Raw genomic sequence first — 21,289 nt, forward strand, 5'->3', positions numbered from 1 at the left:
AATTATAAAAATATTTCAAACAAACAACTCAACTTGATCTAATGCAGAGCATAATACAGAGAAAATTCACATTTCTTGAAATTCAAATTAAATTAAAAAAGTTATTTACTTCTTATCCTTTCAATAAATGCCCTCGAAGATGGTCATAAAGGGAATTACACAGATATTCCAAGGGTTACCGTAATTTTTAATCAGCTTTTTACAGATTAAAGAAAAGAAAAGCCTAAATATAGAAATTACGTTTATGAAAGCATAATTAAATTAACTTACCAAGTTCTTCGCAGTACACTCGATGTTTATAAAAGAAGTACATCATACCCAAAGATGTAACTGCAATAACTACACAAAGGAAAAGCTTTGATCTGTATGACAGCTTCTCCTACATAAAAGAAATTTAATTATTATGCGAATTCCTGAGTACCTCAAGAATTATGTAAAAGGCTAAACGAATCATTCAGCTAAAATGCTAAAATCTGCATTCATGTTAAAATCTGCAATTTAAAGCTTAGACTTACAAAAAATAAAACACCTCAGTCATTTCGGACATTTACAACCACTTACAGTATAAATGATAAATAATATCATTGATATAAAAAAATAAGATGCCCTTACAAATTGAAGCACCTCCTCAAAAAAAAAGGGGGAAGAGAGAGAAAGTATGCTTTTTGTTCTCCTAACCACAGGAAATAAACAAACTCAACATGATAACCTAGGAGGTATTTATAAAACATAACAAACATATAAGTAAACTAAAGATACTGTAATACAATGCAGAAAGAACTTATATTGTTTGATCAAGGGCACTATGGGTGTGAAAGACATGCACTCCATTTTTAAAAGAGGTTCCTATGTTTTTGTATACTCATAGCCAAAAAAAATCATAAATTCTAGACATGAAAAACGCAGTTTAAAAAGGTGCTAAAGGAGTAGGATCATTGCTGCTTTTTAAGGCTCATAACCATAGAATGACAAGAAACATTAGGTTTAAATGCTTCATTTCATTAGCAATAACAATCAATGGAGTATAATGAAAATACTCCATTTTACAGCTTCCCTAGTTGCTGACCCACAGGCATACTTTGCCGTGATCTAAGGACAAACTAGTTATAGAATACCTTTTTTTTTTTGAATAAAACCTAGTTCTGTTTCTAGCAAATGGTGATGAATGCACCTGGAAGCAACTGCAAGAAACAGAGGAACTATTCTTATATGATGGTGTGCAGTAGGCTGCTTGTAAGATTGCAGTCTTATATTGATACGCATGTTTCACTACTCAAAATTTGTTCCTTGAGGCAGCTCTGTAATCTGATGGTGACAGTGTACTTCAAATAAGATAATGTGAATGTGCATTTAGAACTGCTTCATTAAGAACTGAATACACTCCCATTTTCAATCTCAGTATTCTTATTCTAAGACCATCCTTGAAAAATACTGCACTTTGTTTTAAATATCTTGGTATCACCTCTGATCAATAAAACAGAATTACAAAATATCCTATGGTATTAAAGTAAACATTTAACATGCCAAATAACGATTGAAGATGCTGATGCTTACTGCCTTAGCTATCTCAGATACAACTTTATCCATTTTTTGCAGCAATTTGTTTTTCCTTTTAATGGACACTGAGATATGCTTTCACTTTGTAGATCCTGTTGCAGCTCCAGAATTAGAAACTCTTTTCGACATTATCGAAAGATGAAACTTTAATTTTCATAAAAGTGCCATAATAAAAACAGCCCGCAAAAAATAATTAAGCTGGATCAAATCAGAAAGTTAAGGAATAGCACAATTTGCTATATTGACTGAAATTCCTTGGAATCAGTAAAGTATAATTTTAGCCCAGCTCAATAGCATCCGCTATACATTATTGGCTATGCCGCATGAGATTATTGATGAAAGACAAGTTGTTCTACTAAATTTGGTTTTGCTTCTACAGGGCACTGAGACAATTAAGCCTGATTGTATTAGTTTAGTTATTTATTATACTTACATCTATTTTTTGCACGTGCTTAAAACTTACCCGAGTCCTGAATAAATAAATTCGTGCATATACTTAAGGCTTATCAAGGGCTGGAGCTAGACATCTTACCGTCTGATGCAGTCTGTGCGGATCCTAAATTCTGCTACCAAGCACCTCCCTAAGTTCTAAATTTTTACTGCCCCTAAATTTCGGACCCCAATGCTTTCCCTAAATTCCAAAAATATTTTATCCCTTAAGGCATGAAAATTTGCACTTATTGTGAAAAAACGGTAGCACTGGGGAGTGAATCTTGTACATTTTCTACAGCAGTTAAGGGGTTAAAGGGCTTATCAGTGGAAGATGCAGTTCAAAGTTGACCATCAAAAAGACATTTGAAAAGCCTGAAAACTGTTCATGCTTGCAATATGACAGGAGTAAACTGGACATATTTGCAACTCTTCAAATTACATCCTTTCACCAACTCCCCAAATCATCTAAATGTGTTTTAGTGGCCATTTCACTGCTTGTAATATGGAATGAAACTTGCTGAATGTTTACAATCTCTGGAAATTTAAGAATTTCTGCTTTTATTATTTATGGGCTATAGAACTGCATCTGATGTGATGATTCAAAAATCTGAATGTGCATCAACTTTCTGCTGAAGATCTACAGTTATGCAAATTCTCATAAGCTTTCTCACATCAGAGGTTGAAATGTGAAAATATAAAATGAAGCTGTTCATTAGTTTTGCACACCTGTGAATTCTAAGTTGTTTATTTAAAATTAGTTTTACAACAGGGTTGCCACTCAAACACGAGAATGAAATTCCCTGACTTTTCCAGGTCTTTCAGGTATGTTTCAAGAAAATTCCAGTCTATCAGTGTGATGTACATTGGCTGTGCTAAGAGGTATATTAAATATAGTATTACTTGTATTATGTAGCAAATTCACTTAATTATTCAATAAATCCCAGAGGACATTTATTATTAATTATTCTTTGTACACTTTGTTTACTTTTCCACTTATGAACCTTAATAAAATTTAAGATATATACATTGGATAACAATTGTACGTTTTATTTAATTATTACTCATGATCATCACCAGTTCAACACAAGGCTAATTTGGTTCTTATAAATCACAACGCAATGCTAAATAGTTAGGTTAGATTTTAGGTAAATTTAATTTGTATGAGGTGTCTTCTTAAAAGGCACCTTAACACTCAAAAACACAAATATAATTATAATAGGAGTTGTTTTCTCCACTGAAGATTGAGATTAGAATCTGCCCAATCTGGAATAAAATGTCTTTTTTTGCAGACATTCTGCACCTAAACGAAAGAAAGAAATCTATTTAATGATATTTTTTTAATAAATTGAGGTATTTTATATTTATTTCGCAGTATACATAAGGAAAAAATATGTGCATTAAATTTCGTGATGGTATGTCATCATACTGCTAGAATTAATTTCAGGATTATGCCAGCGAAAATTTCCTGAAATTTGGAAATATTATTTACTAATGATAAAGAAATTTAGAGGGAAGAAGCAACATTAAATGATATGAATAACATAAAAATAAAAATAATTACTTAAAAATTGAATTAGAATAATCAACGATATTTTAGCGAATATAGTTATATTACATGGTTAGCCTAGACGACTGATTACTATTTTTTTATTTTACTGCAAAATGACAACGTATTTATTAAAAAGAAAAGGGGGAAAAAAAAAGGTTTAAAAAGATTTTGCGGTAAAATCCTACTATACGGTACGGCCTTCGCACGATTCTGAAAATTGTTGCCAAGAACAAAATGACCCGTTTACTGCTTGCTCATGATCATGTCAAGAAATGTTCTTTGACAAAAAAGAAAACTACGAAAATCCGTTTTTAAATTATTGCGAAAAATCCAAGAAAAAACGTTCTTTGATAAAACATTTCTTCTTGGACTTTTCGCAATAATTTTAAAAACGGATTTTCGTCGGTTTTTTTTTTTTTCTTCCTCAAAATAATTGATCCATGAATTAATTTACTTGCGCCAAAAAATATTTTCTTTTCCTTTAGAGTTTAAAGAAATTTTAAACGATATTCATTTTATGAACACTTGATAACGTGACCTTCGAACTTCGACACCGGTTTCGAACTTTGGCGACAGATATATCGCGCATGCACAGCTGTTTCCCTCTATGATGGAACAGAGCTACCTCCGTTTGAGAGAGGTTTTCCTTCTTTACAATACATATTCTTTGATTCTAACCTTCATGGTACCGTATACTAGGATTAAACCCATTTTGTTTTATACGAGAACATGTACTTTCTTTAGTTTGTGCACTGCACATGCGATTCTCGAGGTTACTGTAAGCCAAAAGTTGCGGGAAAATTGCTTTGCCTTTCTAAAAGACAATCAAATTGGAGCTGTGGAAATTGGCTCTATGCCAGCTGCCCGAATGACACACGTGATACATATTTCGCCAAAAAAAGTGATCTCTTCCGACGTCGGTGCAAAACTCGCCTCTTTTGGCGGGATCGTTGTATGAAATTCCCTGACTTTTCCCTGAATTTTTTGGTCAATTTCCGAATTCCCTGACTTTTTCCGGTTTTCCAGGTAGCGTGGCAACCCTGTTACAAATACTTGCTGATGGATTGATTATCCTAAATTGCAAAGTGGATCATAGTTTCTTGCATGTGTGATTGTACATACGAACTACCTTTGTAGTCATCTTAATTATCTACTTCCCTACACCTATACTTAATATTAGGAAAAACTTTATGAATACAGACATAGCAAATCATTATAGTAGTAATTACTCACCAAATATGTAGGTGTTGGTGATTTATTCATATAACTCAAAACACAAGTACTCAACATATAAGAAATGGAAGCTGCCATAAATGTGATGAAAATTTTCTCATGGACAGCTAAAAATAGAAATATTATAACAATAAATTATCAAGATTCCCATTAGTGATTAAATTAAAACATCAAAATATGTGAAATGCAAATCATAACTTTTATAAATTTTTCTCTTATCATCTTAGCTCTATTAACATATTTTATCATTGGAATGTAGACAAAGCAGGATAAGAAAGTAAAGTAGAACCCCACAAACCTGGCACTTGAAAATCTGATATGCTGTAAATCTCATAAAAGAAGCTGGACAGAGTTCTTAAATCTCATTTCCACTGTTTTAGCTGCTCTTTGGACAGTATTTCTATTCTTTGATTACTTAGATTACAAAACATTCAACACTTATTAACCTAAGGGTAGGGATGCCTATGTGGAGGAATTTTCAAGAGAAACTGAAGTTACATGTGGTGGAAAACAAGTCCCATGCAGGCAGTATGCTTGCTAAGTTTTGAACTGAGTTGAAGTACCAGTGTTTAACAGTTCTACTGCTTAGTTGCTAGTGGGCTTCATTCATGCAAAAAATGTTATTGGTTTCTTTTTTGGGCTTAAGGAACTGATTTCTTGAGCTTAACTCAAAAACACATTTGCTTAGTGTTGAGAACCTATTACCTCACATTCTTAAAAGCAATGTAGCTCATGTAAATAAGTTGCCATATTCCTTTATAATTAGAGAAGATACTATTTCAGCTGTCAATTTTAACAGAATCATTTTAAAAGTCTGAAAGTAATATATTATGCCTCATTTTCACTGAGTTGCAAAACTATCTTAGGAGAAGAGATGAAAACAAAGAAGTATTGAGATGGATATTAAAATAAATGTATTAAAAGAAGTGCAGTGATACAATGATATTAAATGCTGTACATGTGATAACATTACAATGATGCTTTTACACACAATCATAATTCAGCATTCAGCTGGTTCATCTCATGACACTTAACAATTTGACATGAAAATTATGTCAAACTATAAACATAAAAAAATTGGATAAAGGCAAAGTGGTAAATAAAATTACAATAGATGAATCACAGATGTAATTTGAGAAAAGAAGGTATCACAAATGGAGGGGTGGCATATGAAACCAGCTTGCAAGTGAATTAAAAAAGTGCATAAATCTTGAACACGAGACAGGATTGGTTGAAATCACTGTTTGTCTAAAAAGATGGAAAACTGGTGTGGAATCGGACAATTCGGCATTTGTAGAAAAAAAATTCCACAAAATTAATTGAATATTTAATTTAAAACGAATTTCACAATTAAGAGAAAAATAAATTTAACTATACACCAAATTGAAAACTGTGATGAATTTAGCCTCAATTTTCATATGTTGCCTTCAAGAGTAGTTGCAGCTTATGACTGAAAAATTTACTCTTGCCTATAAAATAAATTATGAGTTTTAATCCTTAGATACAGCAAAGCAACAGACGATCAGACTGATGCTTATAAGGAAAGTGAAAAGTCCTACTATATTATAAGATATAAAACAGTATGTGAATTTACACTCACTTGCCTGTTTGGTACAGAAGCCAGTCAAATGTTTCTATGGAGCAACACTTAAGGACTGGTTTTATTAACACTGTTCCCCCCCCCCCGACAAAAAAATATAAACTCGAGAGCTTTGCAATGGAAAACAGTTCTTAGGCAATGTCTCATCACATCTCAATGCCAATCATCTGCAAGGCAGAGACACTAAGACATCCCCATAGAATTAAATAAATCATATAGGAATAAACTTTTCCCATTATTAGTTCAGAAATGCAGCTTAAAAAAAAAGAAAGGGGAAAAAAGGAGGGGTCTTATTTACAAAGGAATGATGAGGTATTAAGAAGTTAAAGAAATAGGTGTAATGAGATGGGACAAAAATATTGGATTATTTTCAATAAAAAGTGTTTTCAGGTATGTGAATATTTCTGTGCTTATTTTCCGAATTTATCTTATTTATTTATTTTTTTAGTATTTAAACCACTATTATTAGTATTTTACAAATTAATTTCTTCTAAATATAGACTTAAAAGTAGTATGTTATGCACCTTAAACTAATAATAATAATAAAAAAAAACTCTTATTAAATGCTCAAAATATGTGGGCCCTCGATATAACAATATGCCTCTCTACAACAAAATATTTATTTGTTCCCTAAAATATTGTTGTACCGAGGTTTCACTGTATTCAAATTGTAAAGCACATGAGTGACCTTTTTGGTTCGAAAACCGAAAACTCTAGATTTAGGTGAGAATAGCAATTTCAATACCGAAATTTTCTCAGAGACTGAACTGGAAGTTTGTTTTTCTTTCAGCTTACAATCCAGAAGAACAGTGGCTACTCCGTCAAGAACTCGATCTGTTAAGTTTTTGATCTATTACGTTACTTCATGAATTTATGGAATTGTAGAAGTAAACTTAATTCAGAATTATGAAAATGATTTTTTCCCCATTCTTTTTTATATGCTAATGAACACAACAGTTGAAGAAACTAATCATTTCTATGAAATAAAAATGAGTGAAAAATCCATCTTCATCCAAAATAAATATACTCCTCTAGATGTGCCTAAAATGAGGGGATTCCTAGGCTTAATTATTCTGCTGGAATGGAATCATTAAAAAGTTCGACTTGAAATTGCGTTTCATAACTAATGAAATGGTAACGACTAGATTATCACGCACTGTCCCCTTTCTGAATCATTTATCCTAAAATATTTGATCACATATTTCATTACTTTTTATGTACTAAGAGATTTCAAAGTTTTTTACAACATTTCACCAAGATGAGTCACATATTTCATTTTGCATTTAGATTTTAATTAAAATATTCTCAGAATCTCTTGATATTCTGTATTTATGATTATATTACTGTTAGATACCATTAAAGACAAAATCAAAACAATTGATAAAAAAAATATTTTTAATGAATTTTTTTTTTTTTTTTTTTAAAGTTAGGCTTAGTGACATGAAATATCCCATCTTACGAGATTGTATTACTGCAACAACACACTGTCTCCAAGATGAGTTGTGCTAACCAGCATGCCATCTCATAAGAGGATTAACTGCTGATGCATATATGATACACCCCTCCTGAAAGGGTTAACCCTTTGCAGCACAGTGTGTCGTGTGTCCGGTCTGGACACACCTAAAAATTTCCTTCTGTACGCACAGAAAAATTGAATCAAAAAGGATTTCTAGGTTACTCTGAACCTTCTTTATTTATGGTAGATGGCAGCTCAACACAAACCAGTCCATATATTTTCCATATATTTTAGCCATGTTTAGTTTTCTTATGACTTTATTTTTCAAAGAAATCTTCCAGATTTTTTTAAGGTATAAAAGGAATTGTTTGAAAAGAAATTTCTATGTAATTTTTTTGGCTGTATGCTAATCTCCTTATTCTATATTAGTTTTAAATTTTTACCTTGAAATCTTGCCTAAAATCAAACGGTGAACCCTAGGTGTGCCCAGACCGGGCTCACTGATAATTTAGGACAACTGAGAGTCTGTATTCTTTGTTTCTCCGCATCTCATCGGTCAGTTCATTGACAACAATGCTCGTTTCAGCACTCTTTTTGAAGCTCTATTCAATCAGTGTGCCCACTTTGGGCTCACCCAGCAGAATTAAAAGATAAGTGCTATCTTCACAAAATTTTACTTGTGTACTCCTTTAGGCCTAATTAGACTGCCTACCTTTTCTTTTTTTTTTATCAAAACTCCAACTTTAAAAGGTAGCAGGCCGGAAAGGGTTAATAGCTTGATAAAACCAGATAAGAAAAAACTTTAACATTTCAAGAATTATAAATTTCATTATGGGAGAACCGACTAAGGATTATTATTGAAAGACACATCTCATATTCTACATGTCCTAACTCCCTACAGATTTCTTAGCATACACTGTAATAATTAGGATTGGAAATTTTGCTGAATGCTTTGCTCCTTAAAAATACTAAAACTAGAAGGAGTTACAACAACAGTTGCTTGCATATATGTAAATAAAAATAATTCCTTAAATAGTTTTCTTTTTCTTGAGTGGTTGATAACAAAGTTTTGAATGATTATTAACTTGTTTAAAACAGAGATGTAGTTAGGATTTTCAGCATCCCGGGGATAAATGATGATTTTGTGCTGCCTCCTGTTGGCCAAAATGCAATGGGGAACATCAGTTTGGCACTCTCTGGATGGTATGCCTGGACACAGATGACACCCTAGCTATGACACTGGTTTTAAAAACTATATACATATGATCATGTTGAATATTATTAACATAGGACGAGACTGAATGTTACACTGATTTTTTTTTTTTTTTTCATCTTTAGGCAGTGGTAGTTTGATTATAACTATATAATAAAAATCTAAAAACTGTAATGCATATGTTTTAATTCGAAATCAGATTTCATTTTATATCCAATATATTTCACTTTATAAACACATACAGATAAATGTGATTATTTACATGCAGAGTTTAGTATAAAGTTCAAGTGAGCCTCAGTTTTTCAGTAATGTAACTAACTTAACTGCAGCTTGCTTAGAGGAATGGGAATTTCCCTTTTCCCTGATCACAACATTCGAAACTGGTTGCCAGATTCATACATCAAACAAAATTGCAAAACAAAGTCTTAAATAATAATAAAAGGGAAATGCTGAACTTTATAGGAGTCACAACAGCATATATTTAAGTTCTAAAAATGTATTTAATTTTTTAACAACAAGGCTTTTGTTACAGATGTACGCAAATTCATGTATTTGCTTTAGATGTCACCACTAGGTGGCACACTTGTACTAGAATTATGAAAGCAGATACACAATAGTTTGTATTAGTTGTCATCGAAAATAAATACAAGCTGGTGAGAGCAGCATTCCTACATCAAAATAGCAGTATTCCAGTCTGAATGCTAAGAAATGTCTTTTAGAGCTTTCAAAAGCTTTAAGTGAATGTACCCTACATTACAGAACTGCAGCATGGTAGGCAGTGCCATTTCAGCACGTAAGAGTAAAAAATGCAGACATGTTTGAACACAATGCCACTAATGTTGCTGATCCTTAATTACTGGGCATGTGAAGTTCACAAAGGGAAAAGCTAGTGACTCTGCTTGAGGTAGATGGATATACAGGTATTAACTAAGCATTTTTTCATGAAATTTTATAATTTGAACAAGTACAAGACAGCTCAGAATAGGTGCCATCTGAACTGACAAAAAGCACAAATACGGAAATGGTACAAAGTGTACCCTAGGATGAACAGCAAGGCAAGCAGTTATTAAACAAAACCATTGCTATTGATGAAACTGGGACCTAGTACTGACAACAGAGCTAGTGCAACCTGTGGAGTTGCACCAAGTGATGGGATTTAAGAGAAACCTAATTTACAAGTCAAAGATATGGCATCCAGTGCCGGCCCTGCTGTGACCAAGCTGAAGTGGCAGTCTATGAAAGGCACTACAAAGATCTGCAGCAAAGGCACAAATTCTACTCAACAGAAATTAATGCTAATTTTAGTACATAGTATATGGAATGTGATATTGTGTTTTGCATGTTTCAAGCAATTAGTGTCAGGTATTATCAATGTATCTACAGAATATAATGAATAGCAGAATAAATTTTACTTTGTTACACAGTGCAGTCATCCTGCACAATAATGTAGCGATTCATAAAGCAGTGGACTGTGAACTTTTTCTGATGCTTGGGGTGTTCACCACACCTATTGTAATTGCAATTTGCTATTGAAAGAGCTATTTTAAGGCTAGTGTTCTTGAACACCAGAATACCCTGCTAATGCCATGCATCAGGAAGTCAGATGATTTGATGATGAAGCAGATGGGATATGTTGTGCTGGCAGCAAGTGACTGATAGTCTAGACCAGGGGTCTCCAAACTTTTCAGCTCGCAGTCCATATTGGCACTTTCATGAAGCTTTGAGAGCCAAGATCCAGGTAATTCATCATACCATGGTGATGCACCTATGACGAACAGCATAACATTTTTAAACAAGGCAGCGAGATTTTTGTAATTGGATCAATACCCCATACTATCCTTAGATCCTTATGAACCTAAGAGCCTTGTTTTTTTAGACTTTCATGCAGTTTCACCTAATATAAATTTCTTAAAGCTGTTTTTAAAAATATTCAAAAATATATTTTTAAGAATATTAAAGATTTCTTCAGTTCAGTACTTTACTTTTCAATCGATTTATCAGTGCATTTTGTTTACATTTTGATCACGTACAAACTTTTGCTCATAAGTGTTTCTCATTTTTTAGTGCAGGAAAAAAATCTCCAAAATTAAAATAAATTACAGCATATATAAATAAAATCACTACTGAAAATTTCTATGAATCAACTTGGAATACTACTATGAAAGTAGGAAAGATCACACACGAAACCTTTATTCTTGTAAAATGTACGAAAATTTTTTACTTCCTTGTACAACATAAAGGAATTATTGTAATTGTGAAAAAATTTTGGATACCATATTTCAACAAAAATATCTATTTTGATCAATCTCAAATACATCTGAATGATTTTTTTGGTGTGACATTTGTATGTAGGACAGAATAAAGGAATCTTTTGCCCAAAATGGATTTAAAGTGGATTTAGGAGAGATTTTTCTGTGATGTCTGTACGTACATATGCATGTTTCTCGCATAATTCAAAAACGAGTAGCCTCAAAACATTTAAATTTTGGATTTGGGGCTGTTTACAACATGTAGTTGTGCACCTCACTTTTTGGTTGCAATCGACTGCATCAAAAGTCTACACATATCTACCCACTCTGTTACTTGACTTGTTGAGCTCAGGTTTTTTATTCTTATATGTTTGTAAATTGTACGATTTTTTCTTTTGAAGTAACTCAGTTATGTTGTTCTTATATTCTGGTTAAGCTTTTTATGACTTTAGTTAATCTGCATGCAATTTCTGTAGAATTATCAATAATTTAAAAGTTATTTAAGTGCTACTAACACTAACGAAGTCGCCATTTGTTTACATTTTAAACATTTTGTTTTGTTTGAAGGTGTTTTCAGTTTTTATGTATTTTTGCCTCGTCGTGAAGTGAGAACTGAATTGATTGAATAAAAACTATAGCTCTAATGAAATTCGAGGAAATAAATTTAAATGAAGTGCAGCAAAAACTGTGTACAAATTAAAGGACATATGAGGAAGTCATGTAGATTTTTTTTATATAGAGTGTTACTGTATTTCACTCACTGTAAATTTAGAAACGGTTGTATAATGTTTATATATTTTATAAAGAATGTGCACAATAGGCAACACATTTCTAGATTGGCTGCGATATAAAATAGTTAATGTGCATGTTATTTTTTACTTTAAATTTTACAAAATTCTTTTAAGAAACACCTGGTGGACCAGATCATTAGTGGTCACGGGCCAGATTTGGCCCTCGAGCCATAGTTTGGAGACCCCTGGTCTAGACGAATACTTTTAAAGATGTTACCATGTTCACAAGTGTGTATTATGCTTATAATAAAAGTTCATGTATGACTCAGAGTTCAAGTTTGCTGCTATTGTGATGAAACAAAACATAGTAGTGACAAGTGCTGTTTTTGTTACATCTTTAGTCTACCATCTAATATGATTAATTACTGTAAATAAATGAGTGCCTACATTATCTCTTGCAACATACATATTTTGTACTTCTTGCACTGCTACCCCAAAACAGTGGTTGTCATGACTCAGTAAACAGTTTTATACAGTACACAGATTTGAATTTTTCAGTTTTCCTCACTGTTTACATATATTTCATATAAATATACTGGAAACTTTTTTTTCTTTTTTTAATTTAGAACAATCTGAAAACATTACTAGACAAACTATACAGAATACAAATACCAAGTCAAGAGTCTTATGAGTACATATAATGAACGTATGAATATGCAAGTCATTTTATCACTTGTTAAGCAAATTACAACTAGCAGATAAATTACGTAGTCTACAAAAACTTAATAAAATACAATTGCAAAAACTAAAATTACAACTAGCAGACAAATTACATACCTGCAAATACAGAAATTGGTATCTGCAAGCATTTTAGCTAGTCACTGCATAAAATGCATGCAGATACAAGCCCATACTTGCCAACCTATGACACTCAAAAATCAGGAGATTTTTTTAAGAAATAGGGAGATTTTTCACAACGTTAAAAAGACTTTTTAAATGACGAAAATATAGTTTTTAATAATGAATTAACTTTAAATAGTAACTAATTCTTAAATGCAAACAACACAAAAATACCTTATACATAAAAAACATTTTTATTACTTGCATCATTTAAGAAAACAAAAACAAAAAAAAAAAAAAAAAAAACACTTTAATCAGTTTTCGTACAAATGTTATAAACAGTGGTAGATTTTGCTTTCTTTAAGAAAGAAAGGGCCCACCAGCGGCCGAGCGGTAAAGTCGCTGAACACTGGTAGTTCGGTCTGAGGTTCGAATCCCACGAACGGGCTGGCTGCATGGGCGTTTTCGTGGTTTTCCCCATGTGTAACGTATATACGAGCCAGTTTCCCTTAGAAAGTCCTCCATGAAGGCATCCCTCCCCTTAGGCAGATAGCCCTCGTGTGCTTTGCCATAATGAAATACACCAACATCAACACCTTTAAGAAAGAAACTTCATAATTTTGTTCATAGCAATTGCCACATAGGCCTGCTTTTGCTAATACAAGTTTTTCTATTGTGTCATCACATTAGAAATCACATGAACATCACATTTCTAATGTTTCATCATATTAGATCTAAATTCAGTCCTCGGTTTCACAACACTGAAAATCCTCTCACACTCTGCATTACTATGGGGAACTGTCAAGATGGCCAACATAATTCTAGACAGTTCACTATACTTTAAAATTCCATCAGCATCTTTCAGTTTTCAAACTCCACTGGGTGTCAATCCTAGCTGATTTTATAACTTCATCCAAGTTTTCTAATTGTAAACTGCTCTTATGCAGCTGTTTGAACTGTTTCAAATTTTCCTTCCTTTTGGAACTCCTTTCAAGATAATAATATCAACAATGTGTTCATCCACATTTATTGGTAAAGAAGCTGCCCCTCTTTCAGCTGTGGCATAGTGACAGGTTGTGTTCCAGTAAAAAGGCAGAGAACAGACATTCTGCATTAATAATTTTTTGGTCCTTTGTTTCCGAAGAAAAATTTAATTTTTCATTTTTTTCAAAACAACTCATGTTGGCCTTGTGTTTTTGTGTACGTACATATTTGAGAATATCTGCCCTTCCACCATGAGAAATCAAAAAATCGCAACGACAGGCGGTACACATAGCAAATTTATTTTTCCTTGAGGAAATAATGGAATGAAAGTCAACTCTGTACAATTTTTGAAACGTACACGAGTATTCCACCTTTCTCGCAGACATAACAAAAGATGATAATTTCTAAAAATATTTACCAAAGGCACGTGTACTCACACAACTCACGACAAAATGACCGAATTAACTAAAGAACATCCAAATAACAGCTTGCTTTGTCCTCATTGGCTAATATATGCCAGATGACATGCAGTGGAGCACGATGCCCATTGGAGAACGACGTTTCTGAATACGTATATGTTCTCACTCACAAAGCAGAAGTTATCTAATTCACAAGGTTTTGTTTTAGATATAATCTAGAGAAAATTCAATTGCTTTTCAGACGTCCAAAATGACTTTTTTGTTTTTATGACAAAGTATTAAGCCAAGTTCCATAAAAATTGTGAGAAATTTTAAGAATAAGAAAAAGTCGGGAGAAATATATTGTAAATCGGGTTGGCGGGAGAGCGGTCGAAAATCGGGAGAGTTGGCAACTCTGCAAGCCATATTTTCAATTTATTTACCATAAAATAAATGCAAACAAACACTTGCAGATTCGCACCTTTAGAGATGCTACACTTTGACAAGTGCTATCAAAAATACTTAACTGCATTATTAACAGGACACTGTTTCCCAGATTAGAAAAAAAGATTCTATTGCTGTAAAGTTAGAAATTACGGAATTGTTGCACCACTTATTGATTTAAAAATGAGAAGGAGGTAAGTAATGTCTTTTTATTTGTGATTGTATGGCAATGTAGCATTTGTTCAAAAGATTGTTTTGATTTAAGTAAATGGATATAAAAGTACTGTGAATAAATGCACAGAAGCTACTAATAATACACTGGATATTAAAATACAGGGTTATTAAAAAAGAGAACCCAATTTAATTACTTTGTATATCATGAAGTATAAACTAGACATGAACAATCTACATATTAATGAAAAGAGTAAGTTTCAAAGCTTTGTATACACAGGTTATAAATGTTCAATATGTCTCCCTCTCGCTGCACGGCAAACTCATCCTACATGCAAGAAAGCACGTTTTGTGTTACTGAGTGTACCACAGCTGTGATCCAGTTTCACAGGTCGGTCAGAGCTGTTGGTAGTGGTGGGACACAAACAACCTCTTTAGCATAGCCCCACAAGAAAAAGTCACATGATGTGAGATCCGGAGATTTCAGTGGCCAGAAGTGTAGAACTAGGTCTTGATTTCCCATGCAACCTATCCATCACTGATGAAGGGACTGATTTTAAAATCCTGACATGATGGGGCAGAGCTTCATCCTCTTGGAAAATGAAGTCGTGTGAGTCTTTAGTAAGTTGAGGAAAAAGCCATTGTTCCAACATGTATAGTTATGCTATTCCATTCACTTTGCCACTAAGATGGAACGTAGATCCGTCGTTAAAAATTAAGCATGGTTGATATGTGTCATCTTCCATCATTTCTAGCATATCACCACAAAAATCAATATGCTTTTCTTTGTCATTCTCACAGACAGCCTACACAAGTTGTAAGCAGTAGGGCTTGTACAGCAAACGCTATCTCAAAACACTTGGTAGGGGGTATTATTCCTAGTTCTCTACTAGCTCTATTAGTTGACGTTCTTGGGCTACTTACAAAACTGTCTTCTATTTGTTTTAACATCATCTTCTGACACACGCAGTTGGCCTGGGCTTTTTCCTTTGCAGAGACATCCAGTTTCTTGAAACTGTATAAAATGTTTGATGGTTTTCTTAGTTGGCGAGTTAATGCTGAATCAGAGATGAAATGCCTGTTTCACTGTAACTGTAGCAGGCAGGTCTTGCAAACTCAAGAATGCAGAAAACCTCATGCTGCATCGTAAATATCTCACAACTGATGGTGAAACAAAATGCCTCCCTATTGGCCACTTAGACAACTATCACCGCACCAGCTGTGGTAAACAAAACTTCCTCTTTCCTTTGGTATTTAGGCTGTTCACATTCAATTTATACTTTGTGAAATACATAGTATTGAATTGGGTGCATCTCTTTAAATAACGCTGTATTAAAATGAAGACCTTTCAACTCATCATATTTTATCAAGCCACTCATTTATTTGATTAAATTAATGATAAGGATTTTGGCATTTGGTGCCCCAAGGAGGTGCAGTTGTTGAAAACATCTTGGATGAAAGAATAGATAGGGTAAGATATAATTTACTTTATACTTCCATTTTTAAGCTATTGATTACTAATTGTTTTGCTGAAGTTTAAATATTATTCTTAATTTTTTCTTGAATATTTTATTTTTAAGACAAAATGGATGTGATGAAATGAAATAGAACTACACAACCTTTTGCTTGCTTTGCACATAAAAAGTTAGAGGATATTTTAAGTGATTTTAATGTTGATTACGAAGAAGTAGAAATAAGCTTTTGTTTATTCAAAAGGAAAGTGGAAACAATGGAATTGACACCAAGTACTTATTTAGATAGTATAACAGATGATAAAGAATTTGAATCACAGTTTGAAATGGCCCACAAGCGGCCGAGCGGTAAAGTCGCTGAACACTGGTAGTTCGGTCCGAGGTTTGAATCCCGCGAACGGGCTGGCTGCATGGGCGTTTTCGTGGTTTTCCCCATGTGTAACGTGTATACGAGCCAGTTTCCCTTAGAAAGTCCTCCACGAAGGCATCCCTCCTCTTAGGCAGATAGCCCCCGAGGCTTTGCCATACTCACACACACACACACACACACAGTTTGAAATAGTAGCAGAATATCAAGAAAAGGCTGTTAGGGTGCAATTAAGACTGGAAAGCTTTCTCGATAATATTAAGATTTCTTGAAAATTAAATCACAGAATAAACACAAATTAGTTGTTGATGAAATTATGCATAAAACTTTGTACCAACATTGACCGAAAGTAGAATTTTATAAATTAAGAAGTGCTATAAAAAAGTGGCTTATATTCTGGAATCAGTTTAAAAACATCAATGAAAATAATTTACTAAATGCAGATATTTCATTATTTGGTTCAATCAACAAAAATGAGAAGCTAGGGATATTGTAGAATTTTTTCCTGCGACGAATAAAAATTATCCTTTGGCTGTAAAAAGTTTTACTGAGAGATTTCGTCATAGAGAACTAACTCTTAATTGATTTTTATATTTGAGAATTAATAAAACTTGTTTTGGATTCTTTGAGTAGTTTGTATAACAAACTTTCAACACAACTTACAGCACTGAATAGTTTAGGTGTAACCATGGATCAGCGTGGAACAATTTTGTATCTTCTAGTTGAAAGTTTGCTACCTTTCATATATTGCAATCTTTTGAAAGACAATCAAAAATACTGAATCTGAGCAAAAAATTAAAAATTTTAATGTAATAACTGAATTTTTGACACCTAAGGTTAGTCGGATAAAAAAATAAAATTAAGTAGAGCAGATATTTATTCCTTTTCTGACTGCAAGCACTTAGCAAGTAGCCAAAATATTCCTTCGATGCAGGACTTGGCAAATCGTGAAGCAATCCATTGTTGTTTATTTAGTTAAAAACATCATGAAACAAGTAGGTGTAAAAAAGGATTTTAACCCATTCCCTGCCATGATCCCCATATGGGGATCGCCTACAATTATATACATTGTGACGTCATGCTGCACCTGAGTGGTCCCTTACGGGTGGTTATGCTTTCCTGAAGATTGCAACTAAGGGTAGAAATCTTAAACAAACATGTGGACTCAGTTAGTTAAGCTTATGAGTTTATTTTTCTTGCTCTCTCGTTACTTTTCATGAGAAAAATAATACGATTATTTTCAAAGCACAAAAAAGTTACTTAAGAACAATTAGTTTTGTTGTACTGGATTTCCCTTGATCACTGGTAAGTAATTAATGTATTATTTATCCTCATACTGTAATTTGGATGGGTACAGTGAACTTAGATATATCGATCCTAAAATTGTAAAAAAAACTGTTTTTCTTTTTTCTCCAGGAAATGTCGCGTAAAAGATATCTTTCTTTAAAAGAAATAGAAGAAATTGTAAATTCTGATGATTTTTTTGCATCTGACGATGAGGACGATAATCGCCCCATAGATATTGTTGAAATTCCACCAGAGTGGGTTGATGAGATTTCAAATAATGAGGACATGGATGACAACGTAATTGATGATGATGAACCACTTGATGTTCCCGGGTGTGTTGAAATTCACCGTGTGGCAGGATTTGAGGAAAATGATTTAGTGAATGCAACTGAATCTTCAGCAAATGAAGTAACAAAAGGTACCGGCTTACCACCTGCTAAAAAGAGAAAAAAGTATTGACTTCCAATTAGAAAAAGAAGCAACCTAAGTACTCGAAACTATATGAAAATTCTGACGTTATAGAGACAAGGCGAAATGATGTCATTAGAAAACTCAGGGGAAAATCCCCGGTAGAGTGTTTTGAAATACTTTTTGATAATGAAACTGTCACCTATATTGTCCAGAAGTCTGTAATATACACCAGACAGAAAAACCATCATCAATTTCATCTTTCTAATAACTGCCTAAAAAAATTTATTGGAATACTTCTTTTCACTGGCTATCATTCACTTCCGCAAGAACAATTATATTGGTGTGAAGATGAAGACATGAACATTCTGTGTGTTAATGCATGAGTCGGAATAGGTATCTGGAAATTAAATGGTACCTACATATCAGTGACAACTCTGATTTAGAAATGATTCCACTAAGTGAACGTGATAACCTCTTCAAGATTCGCCCATTGATTGACAAGCTGAATGACAAATTTCAACAATTTGGGGTGTTTTCTGAAAGTTTGAGCATTGACGAACAAATGGTTCATTACTATGGACATCACTACCTCAAAAATTTATACCTGGTAAGGCAGTGCAGTTTGGGTTCAAACAATGGGCTATCTGTTCTTCACAGACTGGATATTGTTATCAGACTCAAGTGTATGAAGGCAAATCAAAGAAATTAGGAGATGATGAAAGCATCAATGGGCTTGGGACATCTGTTGTCCTTCAGATGGTATCTATTCTTCAGACACCAAATGCTCATAAAGTTTACTTCGACAATTTTTTCACAGGATTTTCTCTGATGAAACATTTGCAGGACATTGACGTTAGAGCAACAGGAACTGTTCGATTCAACAGAATGAACAAATGCCCTATTGCAACAGACAAAGAGATAAAAAAAAAAAAAAACGTGGGGCATATGACTTCAGATTCGATTCCCGTAATGAAATTTTAGCTGTCACGTGGAATGACAACAGTGTAAGGCTTCTGTCTAATCATGAAACTATCGAACCAATATCAGAGGTGAAGTGATGGAGTAGAACACAGAAGAAAGATATTCAAGTACCATAACCCAAACTGATATCAGAATATAACAAATACATGGGTGGAGTAGACAAGATGGATTGGAATGTTCAAAAATACAGAATCAGAATAAGGGGGAAAAATGGTATTTTCCTTTGCTTACTAATGCCAACGACGTAACACTGGTTAATGCTCACGCACTGTATTGTATTTCAAATGATAACATTCCATTGCTAGATTTTAGGAGGATGGTTGCTAGAGGATATCTTGCTTTATCTTCAGAACCCTCAGATGCAAAAAAGGATGGAAGGAATTCTTTCACTAAAGCAGCAATTAATCGTGTTTTTATTGTTATCAGAACATTTGGTAATTATTATATTGAATGGATCAAAAATGGTAAACAAAGAAAATGTGCAGTGTGCAAAACAAATGCAAGAAAACAATGAGTAAAATGTAATGTTGGATTACACGTAGACTGTTTTGAACGCTGGCATTAAAAGTAGATAGTATAAGCCATAATCCCCATTTGGGGATTGGACTTAAATTTAAAATTTCTGAAAACAAATTGACACATTTATGAGACAAACATGTTTTTCTTATTATTTAGAGGTAAACTAACAGAAATAAAATAAAAATTGATGAAATAAAAATTTGGCAGTTAATGGGTTATACTGTGTCAGGTGTAAAAATGTGTGTGGTAATAAAGAAAGGCATGGTTAAGGGTTACCTCATTAATCAAGGTTGTTGATCAAATGTTAAGTGAAAGAGCTATTCAAAAAGGAATTTGAAGATTTTATGGCCTAATATTGAATATAATAAGTCTATTGAAATGCATAAGCAGAAAAAGAATGAAGGAAAAGAGAAAGCAATTGATTCTTTGCATTCACATAGTATGGATGAGGTTTTTCTTCAGACTATGATTATACACATATAGGATAAGAATAAAAAGCATAAAGCTAGATTAATGGTGGATATAGGGAGCTAAAAAAGTTACATTTTAAGGTCTACCACTAAAGGAATGAATAAATGGGTTCTCACATGCAGTGGGAGGCATAATTTAAATCACTCTTAATTTGGCAAAACAAAAACTAAAATTTGCAAACATAAATGTTACAAGGTTTATTTGAGTAGACTTTAGAGTAATTATTCCTGCTCACTAGGTGTCATTGACCATGACGTCATTTGTAATGATATTTTAATCACAAGACATGGTTTTGGATTGAGTTAAGAAATATGTTCAACTGACACTCAAGAGAATGCAGATTCTACTGTTAGCATACCCACTTATTGGGCAATTATAATCTGTCTTAGAAAAGACTCAAATCTACTACTAAGAGGTTGGAAAAAAAAAAGGTATTATGAAGTCTTAAATGAATCGCTGCAGGAAGGAGTGATTGAGGAAGTTTCCCAAGAGCAGTTATCCTTACTCATTTCTGATAACCTTCTATATTGTCCAGGCATTAAAGAAACATCCTCAGTATCTTCCATGAAAATATGACCAGTCTTTAGTGTTTTGGCAATCAGCCATCTTTAAATAACAGCAGCTTACAAACTAGAATAATTAATTTGAATGAAACTACTTCTTCCAGTCTAGTAATATTTTGCTTGCATGGAATTGGTGGTTTTGGATATTAGATGAACTTTTTTACAGATGTAGTAGACACTGGTTAATGTCATCAAATTTTTCCAGAGATTTTTTTTTAATAACATTAAACCATGTGAAAAAATATCCTTCAAAATAGCAATGAAATTGACGCAATGGATAACTAGAACCATACGAGTATAAATCCGTACTTTCACATAATTTTAATTAGAAAAATGCAAAACCTTTTTTTCTGAAATAGTC

The 21,289-nt window shown here is 33.1% G+C and overlaps 1 protein-coding gene across 3 annotated transcripts in view; it reads right to left on the bottom strand.

Annotated features, from left to right (window-relative positions):
• The window catches only part of LOC118195929 (post-GPI attachment to proteins factor 2-like), an 87,194-nt gene that overhangs the window by 24,418 nt on the left and 41,487 nt on the right, over positions 1 to 21,289 (bottom strand). For all 3 annotated transcript variants that reach the window (XM_085808500.1, XM_085808499.1, XM_085808498.1), the window contains exons 5-6: positions 4,772 to 4,878; positions 271 to 379 (exon numbers count right to left, since the gene is read on the bottom strand). In XM_085808500.1, coding sequence (XP_085664626.1) covers positions 271 to 379; positions 4,772 to 4,878 — 216 coding nt within the window. The remainder of the gene's footprint in view (positions 1 to 270; positions 380 to 4,771; positions 4,879 to 21,289) is intronic.

Source organism: Stegodyphus dumicola, chromosome X1 (assembly GCF_044657685.1).
Source record: "Stegodyphus dumicola isolate Sdum_Otavi_A_Nest chromosome X1, ASM4465768v1".
In the NCBI taxonomy this organism is placed as follows: Eukaryota; Metazoa; Arthropoda; class Arachnida; order Araneae; family Eresidae; genus Stegodyphus; species Stegodyphus dumicola.